This window comes from Sinohyriopsis cumingii, chromosome 1 (genome assembly GCF_028554795.1).
Source record: "Sinohyriopsis cumingii isolate HCF-2022 chromosome 1, ASM2855479v2, whole genome shotgun sequence".
NCBI classification, from domain to species: Eukaryota; Metazoa; Mollusca; class Bivalvia; order Unionida; family Unionidae; genus Sinohyriopsis; species Sinohyriopsis cumingii.
This window is the reverse complement of record NC_142961.1, coordinates 98,512,505-98,524,702: the sequence shown is the minus strand read 5'-3', so window position 1 is coordinate 98,524,702 and position 12,198 is coordinate 98,512,505. Positions and strand designations below refer to the sequence as shown.

The following is a 12,198-nucleotide window of genomic DNA, read 5'->3' as shown; positions in this document are numbered from 1 at the left end:
GAGGTTAGTTAAAACTGATGACACTGAAATTTCAATGCATATTTTCTATGGGGAAGTTTTTGGAAAAATGTGTTAACATGATTCTGCTTATATGGTGATGTTATTCTTTGGACCCCAAGCATCACGTTATAACAGGTTGTACTTGTATTTATGGGAATATTTCAACAAGATTTAGATGTACAGGTTCATTCACTCTGGGTTGGAATAAAACACCTGCTGTCATGGTTGCATAAAGCAGATGAAGGAATATCTTGATTCCTGGCCACTCAGATGGCCTAAGTAGTTCGAACCTCAGCAGAGTCAAACCAAAGACTTATAAAAATGGTACTAGCAGCTGCCTCACTTGATGCTCAGCATTAAGAGGTTAGTGTTAGGACTGGTCAGCATAGTGTCAGGTAAATGTGACTGGGTGGGACATAATACCACATATCTGCAGCATGATGCCCCAGTGCTAGACATCACTATAAACTGCCACAATGAGACATCATAGTGATATGACTGAAAAATTGTTAAAGCTATGTTAAAAATCAAATCAAATATAAATCACAGTTTATTCCTGGTGATTTTGTTGTGAGACTGATGAGGCTGATCCAAGATTTCTCATTTGAGTGGAGTAATCAGGATGAAGAAACATTCCAATTCCTTTGCTTCCTGTAACACCTTCAAAACCTTAAGTGTTGGAGAAGTGTATACATTTGGCTGTTCCAGTCTATACAAAAGTATTGATTATCCAGGCCTACTGGATGCGGGGAAATTCCACATTGTTGCCATTAGATCTGCCAATACATTTGCCAGCCTAGGTTATGTAGAACATGGATGTGGATTTCTCTGTGAGGACACCAACTTAGAAAATCCCAAACAAGAATATGAATGCCTGTGGATTTGGTTCTGTTCTTTGTTGTGTCTGGCAAGTCACCACAGTAGAGAAGTTGACAGAATAAGAACTACATCCCAAGGTAGGTTCCCCAGCCACCAATTTCAAAACAGTTTATCTCGAGAATACTGATATGTAAATTATGATTATGAGGAGCCCACACTCTTATGGCATCCTGAAACTGAAGGAAATTTGCTCCCCCAGTCCTTTGTGTTTGCATCCATACCAATCAAGATTGCTAGAGGTATCCATGATGCAAGTACAGAGTGGTTTCCCTGGTTTCAAGAAGCAACCTCACATTGGGCAAACTTTGAAAGTTGGTCCAAAAGTAAAAGGTTCAGCTTCCATTTGGACCACAGAATCATTGTGACAGGAGCCCAAGAAAGTGACCGAAGATATAAATGTCTGCTGTCACATTGAGTAAATCCCAGCAAATGAATGAATTCTCTAGCAGATGGATTGCTCTGTATAGACAAGGAATTTGGACAAGGTACTGAATACTGATTCAAGTAGCCAGTCCATAATCCTGATGTGAGAGACTATAGCTGAGGCTGATGATGCTCTCCATCTTCTTCTCAGTAAATGAAATGGTTTCAAACCCCCTGTGTGCAGCCTGATGTTTAATCCCTCAAGGTATGCTTCTGCACCTACCCCTTAGTACACACAGAATTGTTGCCTATTGACTTCTGTCCTGGGGCCCCAAGTGGCCAAGTGGTCTAAAGCCATCTCTGTTACAGATCACTGCCATCTCACCTCTGTCTGCATGGGTTAGAGTCTTGGATTCAGCTAATGTGGGTATGTGAGAAAGCTTGCCAGTAGCTTCTCATGGGTCGGTGGTTCTCTCCGGGGTTCTCCCCCATTCTTCCTCTACCATTAATCCTGGCAGCCATGTACAGCCTATCGTGTGCTGAAAAATAGCGTTCTCCTAAGGTATATGACTGGATAATGTATTTGAAGAAGAAACAATTATCATATGAAAGTCAAAACAAATAACAACGTATTCAGAACTCAATGAGAAAGAATTTACAAAGGCAAAATTTAAGTAATCAGGGTTTTCTCATTATATTGCATCACCAGCCTCTCCATATTTATGGCTACTGTTATACCATTTATATTCTTAACTTCTATGCAGCAGACCATATTAACATTTCTATACAAAGCATTCCATTGCTGGATAACCCATGTGAGACTATGCAACAATGGATTAATGCAGGTCATGTGCAGTACCAGATTAAGGTCAAGAGGGCCTAAAGCTATGGCAGTGCTACTGTTGATCAGCTATTACTTCATAACAGAAATTGAGGGACTACAAAATATGAAGGCCTAAAGACTACAGCACAAAGATCATTCATAAGGGATAAATTTTCCTTAAATTAGTTCCATTTATTACAGACAAAATACCCTATACCAGGTTAACAATACTTACACTCCTGTGTTTTTTGTGCTGCTCCTCGTTGTACCTGGCTATGTCCTTGATAAGGTCAGACCATGTGTGGACCAGCTGCATGTGGAGACTGGCAAGCTTGTCAGCCAGCACCTTCAGCAGGTTCCAAAATGGAGAGAAGGTCCTACATCAAGATTATATATATATATATATATATATATATATATATATATATATATCTATCACATCATCAATATGACACTGGGTTTTTAAAACAACCATTTCAGATTTCTGATAAGTGACAAGTGAATATATCAAATCATGAAATAGTTTATGACATATTTTTCCCTTTTCTGATGCAGTTGTAAAGCTTACCATTCTCACCAAAAAGTATCTCTAAATGATATTGTGTGCAAAATATTTGTTCACACTGTGTCAAAAGAAATGAAAGGCATCACTATGTATGGAGTATATTTCTGAAGAGGTAAAAGTATATGGTTAAAATCAAAACTTGCGACTCCAATATCTGGACTGTTGAGCAAAGGTGTAACAATCCAATGTACATGTAAACTGCAGTATGTTGTTTAACAAATTGTTGATTTCAAGATCCCAAAAGCTAACTGGTAATCATCGATGATAAGAACATTTTTAGAAAAATAAACATCTAATGAGTGCTAATTGTTTATATTCCCATGACATGATTATGACAGCTTAAAACCTGATGTTGTTAACAGGTGTAGTGATATTGCTGTTCTAAATTATTTAGCCGCAAGTAATGTTTCAGCTAGCTGAAAACAGGTATTTCATTATTAATAATGAAAACAGTTATTTCATTATTAATAACCGTTTCATGATAATTATGGTTCTGAGATCATACTTCATTATAGTTGTGTTCCTTCATCATCCTTCCAAAATTACAGATGAGTACATGTAGAAGACTTTGAACTTGTTGTAAACAATAACCCAAAAGGAGATGTTTAGAAAATATTTTTGCACTCCATGCTTGAATAAAATGAACACTGCAATGGTACAACTAATTTGACAGCATAAATGGTCTGTCATCGCCCAGTAAAGTCAGACACAAAATCAAACACAAAATCAATCTTCACACACATTGCCTCATCCCCTGAAGTCTGATCATGGTTAAAGGTCACTGGCCACCCATATTGTACAAACATGTGATATTACTATAGTTATAAACAAAACGCATTTGTTATGTATGCACACCATACAAATGTTTAATTAGACTTAAAACTCCACTTTTTTAAATGAAAAAGTTATTCAGCAATCTCCATAAACAATCAGTAGTTTCCGCATGTCAAAACCAGACAAGATGTACATTTATCTTTTCTATTCAACCTAGCAATTCAAGTGTTTCATTTCCCCTAGTAAATGTATATGTGATATAGCATATGATCATGCTTTTGTACAGCAAATATGGTGCACTGTGTTGCATATGAATGTAACCAAAAGAGTGATGATGGGGAAAAGGGTTCTTTCTTTTTCGGAAAGACCATGTTTACCAGAAAAAGAATGGATTTAATATGTGGGATCGAATAGGGAAGGGATGGGAAAGTTGTATCATGTATGCCAGATTAGAGTGAATTCAGCCCAACTGAAAAAAGACAATTCAGCCCAACTTACCAATAGTTTGTACATGTTCTTTTTCTTCAAAAAACAAGTAGATACTATGTAAGATTGGTTTGAGGAAAAAGAATTAATTTAAACAAACTATCTTGGTATTCTTTCAAAGAAAATAATCATTCTTTGTAACGTACATATTTATGAGAAAAAACACAAATTGGCATATCATGCTCGTTCTAATTAAAATATTTATATATAACTTTTACGCTAAAAAATATATGCATCTGCACAATGACATTCTCAGTTTAAGTCTTCTGGTCAAATTATCAATAATGATTTATAAAACATTAGTACTTAACAGATAATATTCTACAGAATACGTATACATTTTGCTAAGGGTAGTGTACACAATATATTATAACAAATATCCTTAATTTTAGGCTTCAGGTTGTAACACTGTTTTATACCATAAACACTTGATTACACACGAGAGAGAGAGAGAGAATAATGTTGAGCATTTTGTCAGTGTTTAGTTGCTGCAATATGTAGCTCTTACCAGTTAATTTTATTGTTTTTATTTTTCAAGTTGTCATAATGTGTGCGCGCATAAATTGAAAGCTTGTCATTACTAGTCAATATCGTCAATCATATTTGTTCCATTATTCCATACAAATTAGAAAGGAAATAGTTTTGTGTTGAATTTGAGCCCCACACACACGGTACAAAAGAAATTGATAAAAATACACTTATTTGAAAATTAAATCAAAGAAATTAACCTTGCATTGTTATCATATATTCCTTCTTTTTTCATCATGCGAAAATTATTTTTTAAAATATATACACGAATTCCGTAGTTGAAGCGGATGCCAGTTTGCATATGCATCCCTAGTGGAGTGTGTATCACTTATGTCAAATAACAAAATCGCAAATGAGACGAAAATACCCGATTGCTTCAAGGCATGATAAGTTAAAGGCTGCAAACTGAACTAGACTGTATTGCATCCAGGTTAAATATAAGACAGTATCTCGCATATAAAAATCATTATTTTAAAATACAGTCACTGTGAGTGCAAATGATCATCTTTTTGCTACCATGGGTTACAAAAGTATTATTAAAGCAAGTTATTGTTGTGTATACTATTTGCCCAGCAAGCATCAACTATGATTACATAAGGCAAACACATAGAAGCCTGGATGATAAACACAACTGGCAGGGAGCAATAAATTCATTGTTTAAACTTACAGACAAGATATCAAATACATTGGTTATTTTATTACAAAACAAACCAGCCCAGGAAAATGACTTTGGTATCTTTTAAGTGTGCCAATTTTTTCTTATGAAGTTGGACGACAAAAGTCAAGTTTGGTTCCTTTGGATTCTTTAAGTGTGCCAATTTTTTTAAATAAAAATAAAGTCTGCCGACATAGGGAAGCCAGCATTGATTCCTTTTTACCTGCATCAATGGGAATTTTCAAAACAAATTGAAACAATGGAAAAGTTTTGAAAGCGACACAATCTAGTACATCGTGCACGCATACCGATATAAGGATGGAAAGTAAATTAGTTTTCATTAGTTTCATCTAAATATTCCCTTTATAGTGTTGTGTTTTTCAACAGTAAGAAGCGTGTATTTAAGTCTTGTAGGGATAAATGTACGTCATTTCCAGTTGGCATCCTCTATAGGTGGGAAATCGTAACTAAGAGGAAGTAATAGTGTTTTATACTTCTATTTCGGATAATAAAATAATTATTTCTTCTTTACGCTTGATAATTTTTTTGTTTTTTTTGTGCGAGTATAACTACTTTTAATCAAGTAATGCAAATCTGATGTAAAAAGAAAAATGCTGAAGTATGACTGGTGACCTGTAAGTATTAACAATGAAAATACTCATCAGGCAAGGATTTGAAAACCTTTACAATGTTTTGACTTATAATGATCCCTATACAACTCCACAGTGAAGTGATGCACATCTTACATACTTAATTTTCTTCACTTTAATTAGATTTTATACTCTAGAATGCAACTACAAGTATGTGGTTTCACACCACTAAAATACTCTATTTAAATACTCCATTTTGTTTGAATGCACTATTATAATACAGCTTTGCTGCTTGCAACCTACAATACATATCATTTTCTGGCTTTCATGAACAACATTATAAACTAAAAGCACTGTACTGCTCATTCATACATTTCAAAAATCTTGCCAACTTCATTATGTTCAGACTTCAACGTTTTATCACCATTAAATAATCTAGTAATAAGTTTGCAAAATAATAACACAAATTAACTACAATTACAATTTTTAATTTTTTTATTTTGAACTCTTAGAAAACTTTAATGCTCACTAGTAAATGAATGACATGGTCAATGCAAAGGTTTGCAAGCCGGGGTCCTACATCAAATGTTTCATTATTTTCAAGGAAAACACACATTTTCAGGCTGACTGGATGGCAAATTTGCATGCAACAATTGCTTTCAATAGGCAATGATATGTATTAAAATATTCTGCAGTATTACTTTTCTGGGCGATTTTCATCATGATAAACATAATTTTATATCTGTGCTTATTTCAAATACAATTGTGAAACACACTGAATTTTCTTACAAGGATCACAAAACAAAAATTATTCATTGAAAAAAGTACTCATGCATAATCCTTGGGTGTATAAATCTGCTCACACATATACAATGAATCTTCTGAACAGCATAACACTTATTTGTATATCTAAAACATTTGCATACAATCTCCATGCACAAATCCTCTTCTTCCAATTTATCACAAAATTCTGGCTGCTTCTTTTCATATCTGTATTTGGCACATCTCACATACCTGATTCACCAAATTACAGAAAATTACTGTCATGATGTAAATAAAATCTTTGGTTTCCTGCCTTATCCCAAATGCCAAAGAATCCAAGTTTGTTCAATGCTCATCAGTTTTTGAATTAAATGTTGATCCATGTATATGTGTACTAAATCAATTGCATTAAAAAAGGCACCACTGTATTGGATTTATGGAGTTATAATCTGCAGGTAACCTTCTAATGAAGAGCAATGTCTTTCTAGTGTTTAGACAGATGAGTTTACAAAAACTCACCCCAGATTATTCTGTTGCTTTTATTGTTGTTGTTTGACTCTGCTTGGGATGACTCAAGTACCACATTTTATTGTGTACAATGTGTACTTATATACAGCATAACATGCAGCCATTTTTTAATAACAAACTCAAGGTAAAAAGTATTTGTTCTCTTACGCAACAGACATCTGATATTATTGTTTCTAAATTTTGATGGTTGTTCTGTTTCATCCTAATACTGGAAATTCACACTTATAACTGAAGAGTCAATCATCTTTTGTAAGGCAAATAATACTAGTTCATAACACTTACTAATGTTGGACTGTTTCACTCTTAAGGTCAAATATGGATGTTCATTTAAACTTGATTTTTTTTTAAAAAAATCATCCACACCTGAAATGTCTTTATTCATTGTTATTATATGTTTTTTAAGTTTTATTGCAACATTTTTAAATAACTGCATTTAAAAGCATATCCCCCACAAAGGCTGGTACAGGTATTACCTGCCCCTGACATGAATGCAGAAGTACACCACTCATTCAACAGCTCGCACCCTGATAACTAGTGAACCCACTTATAACGCTGAGTCAGGCATGGATCCCATTTTTGCAAACAGAAAATACCCCCGAAATTGATCCCTATTTGTTGAACTTGAAGAAAATTGCAATCAAAATTGATAACAGAAACTTAGATATATTTCTTGTTTTATTGTCGAAAACGGTAGATAAGACCTGGAAATTTTAATCAACATTTTGAAATATCAAATTTAAAAATAGGTCATACAATTTTTTTTTTACATTTTCTTTCCAAACCACGTTTCTAGTACACTGCATTTAATGACATGCAAGGAAATTTGATCAATGAAAACATCATTTACACCGAGTGGAGGCAGTACTTTAATAAACAAATACAAATTAAATAATTCATTTATCAATTGAAATTTGTGTTCTAGTTCTATCTTTCAGTTTCTTTTAAGTGTAATCATCATAAATGCAATGTGTCCTCTTGTAATTAAACATAAAACGCATCAACCTACAATAATAGCTATGTCCGCAAGTGTTTCTGTGAGAACCTAATTAATTGACTAAGTATTTTGATAACTGACTTGCAGAAATATTTGTTGTATTGTTGCACTGAATTAAAAGCTGGCCTCCTTTATATTATCACATTCATTAAGTCTTTTGAATCAAATAAAGGAGCTGAAATAAAAGAAAAATTAAAAGGCACAAAAATCCTTCAAACTTAAAATCTAGCGGCCCCGGTCGTATGTCAGGTGAACTCACTTCATTTGATCAATCGAACGCTGTTATAAATGTTATTGTGTATGTAACATAAACTATCTTAAATTAACAGACTTTTTCATAATGTGATCAAATATAGCAAGGCAGCCAAGCGAAATGAATACTTCGTAAAATAAAGAGCTTGATTTCAAAAGCGAATTTCAGAGAATTCTTGAACTGGCACTTAGAGATATCCTTAAGGATAATAAAAAGTTTCATTATTACTTCCTTGGCAGGATATTATTAAACACCATTATGGGAACCAGACTCATCATGAAAACAAAAAGCAGTGACATGATACAGATTTTTTGTGTACACGTGATGGTTGTTGAAACCAGCTGGAATGATCTTTCACATGTTGGACATATTGAAAATAAATGTTACTTAAACAGAATAACGAACAACTTCATTAGAAGTGCTTTATTAAACATTATTATTAATGTGATTTTAAAATGAGGAATCAGTCATTAAACAGCCCAGTTCCCGAATGCCGCACCCCCCCAATGGTTTTCTCAATGTCAAAGCAAATTATTTCAATTTTTGGAGGTCCCTCAGTAACTCAAACCCTCACTTATAATGCAGTATATGTTTTTGGACCCCACTGTGTGCAAGTTATTGAGGGTGAGGTGTATATAAATAAAACTAAGAATTTGCACAATAAGTACACCCTAGCTCCAGGTAGTTTTTACACTACGATATTAGGAGTTGACATGAAAAGGTAACCAGTCTCACAGTTGTATTCCCTACTGTCCTGCAGAGCAACAACAACCACCATGTGATTTTTTGTTTTGTTTGTTGCTAAGTACAAGAAAATGACAAAATACTTGTCCACAATATATTATTATCTTTAGTAATGGCACTACAACATGCATTCAACTACAAGTCATTTTGGGACTGACCTGGAAAAAGATATTTACTTTTATCTCTAATGAAAAATGAACCAACACTCCACACAACAGCAAATTAATATTTTTTTTAACGTGCAATTTATTCACAACAAAACATGATATTTAATAGCACAAACAAAAGTATCTTACTATTTTTAGGCTTTAATGCCGACATGTGTACATGACCATGTCTGATATGCTGTGTGTTTTGTGCATACTGTGGGGTGTTTGTGCATATTTGTGTTTTTATATTAAATCATTCAATGGTTTAAAATGCAATTCATGATCAAACTTGTTCATGTCCCTCGCCCACTTAGGTTCAACTTGTCCTGCAACCATTCCTTACATGGTATCATTCCATTCTGAAATATTGTCTTCATATGAAATAATTATATCTCTTGATACTTGACTCATTGCAAATATGTCGGATGTGACTTTATTACACACTCACTGAATCTTACATGATTGATGTGTTCTTCAATATAGACGTTAAATCCATATTTCCATATCACATACATAGATTAGAGCCATTTAGGTGGGGGTTTTTTTATTTCCAAGATTATATACTTTTTATAAGCAGTGTTACATATGTTTAATTTGTACTATTTGTTGCTTTCCTTAATGATCTTATGCTATGTACACCTGTATTTGTACCTGACCTTCATTCAAACAAAAATTAATGCTGTACCTGACCAGTGACATTTATTTTATAAGCAACATAATACATAGCCAATATTTCTCTATGAGAATAGATTAAATGTTCAAATCATTATTAACAGAAAACATGTTTACATCAAATTGAGTTAAAGATATGGTCTTGATTCTGACATTAGAAACTACGAGAATGGAAATGTCCAATTAAGTAGATTTTCAGAAAATGACAATTGTGAACTTTGTCAAGTAGAGGGGTAAATATTCTTGTTTGCATTGGGAGTATTCATTCCTTCCTTAACACCTGAAGAAGAATCAGTCTTACTATTGTGTTCAGATTTTAATTTGGAATTATTTATTCAAATTATTATTATTCACTGGAATCACAAAGTGCTGAATAATATTTTTGGACTAAAACATTAACCTGGAATTATAGCGAATTCAGTTAAGACATTTTGGATTATATTATTGTGATAAATCAAAAAATTAACACACTGCCACATTCCAGGCCACTGACACATTAGCACATTCAAGACTACAGGCACATCAATACATTCAATATCAGAATTTATTTGGAATACCACTGGAATTCAATTGGAACTCTATACATTTGGACTTGTTATAGAACTCTTAGGACTATCTGGGATTTAATTCACAATACTGTAAGTTCTTCTTAAATTTTCACTTTGTATTCGAGGAAAATAAATTCTTTCAATTTTTACATAACTTGTTGGTTTTCACTCTTTTCTGTTACTTAGTTTAAGACCATAAAGTCGTAACATTAATGAATGAAACTTTTATAACTCCAATTTGAATTGTATTAACAATGTAAAGCTAAAGATATCCTTCAGGTGTAAAAGTAGGGGTACAAACACAAACACAACCACGTCCATATTCTGTTAAAAACCAGGGGAAATAACCAACTTTCATATGCCTACGAATCTGCCTGGGCCTGTGGGAATTGATATATCTGTATGCCAAATCGAACTTGGTAAGTCCGTGAACTCATAACAAAAGAGGTAAATAGTTTTGGTATATGTATTGAACATATGCACACCTTCTTTAAACAAAGTAGTTTTATTATCAAGAATAAGAAGAGTCTGGCGCAACATTTTCCCAGTACCCAAGGTCTACTAGAATGATGATCTGGGCTACTTTATGTTGAATCAAATTAACCACATTATATCATATATTGTTCTCTATACTTTTTCAAACCTATAAAAATATTTCACAAACAAGAATAATTATTTAATGACAGAATTAAGAAAAAGAAAAGTTTTGAAGCAAATAGTTACAAATTAAAGAGCCTTCCTGGGTCTATTAAACTCAAACTTGATAACATGATTCCTTTCCAATTAGACCACTGGGCCACCATCTGATTTTGACAATTGTCTGAACATAAAAGAACCTGGCTTAAACTTTGTATGGTATCATCACTCCCCAACTGATCATCTTACCCTTGCTGTGAACACTGAGCCACTGCTTTAGATAATTTGATGAGCATCTTGCTGTAGGCTTCCTCCACTGTGCAACTGAAAATGTAATTTAAATATGACAAGGTAGCAAAGTAAATCAACACTCAGTAGCCTTGTGCATATATTTCACATACTAGCAATTAAATTTCCATAGTCCTCTCAATACTTCATGCTTTTGCAGCACAAAAAAGTTTAACAAATTACCCCATGATGTTCTTATAAACATTGTGCATTAACCAAAAATTAGAAACTTGCGTTACAACTTGCTCTGCTGCATTGTCCCATTTGTTCCTCAATTATTTATCTTACTTCAAACAATGTAACTACCCCAGCATAACCAGATTCATAAAACATAAAAATATGGCTACTAATTAATTTAAAGAGGGATTACGAAATAAATTTTCAATGTTTATGATTAATTATTTATAGAATACTTATTTATATTATTGTAAGCATTATGCAGATTTTTATTATCAAGGAATAATATATTAAAAATAATACATTATACATAATAAAATATATTAATAAAACTGTTCATCTCTATTTATTCATGAAGTTCTGATATAGTTATCAATAGATATATATATATATCTTTAAGATCCAGTTTGATGTATTTTTCCATGTCAATTATTTGTTAAGGATTACACTGGTAACAATTTAAGCTGTGACATCATCTTGTTTATGTCATGTCATTTATATCATTGATCACTCAGAATGTATTTAATGATGTAAACAATGATATTCAATTCAGTCTCATGATGCAATAAAGTCAAACATGTAACACATATACACACACACACACCCCAAACTGATCGTTAAATAACTTTTCTGTGCCAAAAAAGTTTAATCTTAATATGTATGTATCTTACCTTTCTCGAAGAAAGTCAGTAAGTTCTTTACTAGAGGTCTGACCATGTTTCATATTATGATACAGCACATAAAAACCATTGTTTTTTTCCCCCTGCAAAAACAGAAATCACTG

At 33.1% G+C, this 12,198-nt stretch overlaps 1 protein-coding gene across 4 annotated transcripts in view; it reads right to left on the bottom strand.

Moving 5' to 3' along the window:
* Window positions 1-12,198, bottom strand: part of LOC149807414 (F-BAR domain only protein 2-like) — a 150,139-nt gene that overhangs the window by 125,592 nt on the left and 12,349 nt on the right. For all 4 annotated transcript variants that reach the window (XM_089966526.1, XM_089966541.1, XM_089966532.1 and 1 more), the window contains exons 2-4: window positions 12,086-12,177; window positions 11,199-11,273; window positions 2,301-2,442 (exon numbers count right to left, since the gene is read on the bottom strand). In XM_089966526.1, coding sequence (XP_089822652.1) covers window positions 2,301-2,442; window positions 11,199-11,273; window positions 12,086-12,177 — 309 coding nt within the window. The remainder of the gene's footprint in view (window positions 1-2,300; window positions 2,443-11,198; window positions 11,274-12,085; window positions 12,178-12,198) is intronic.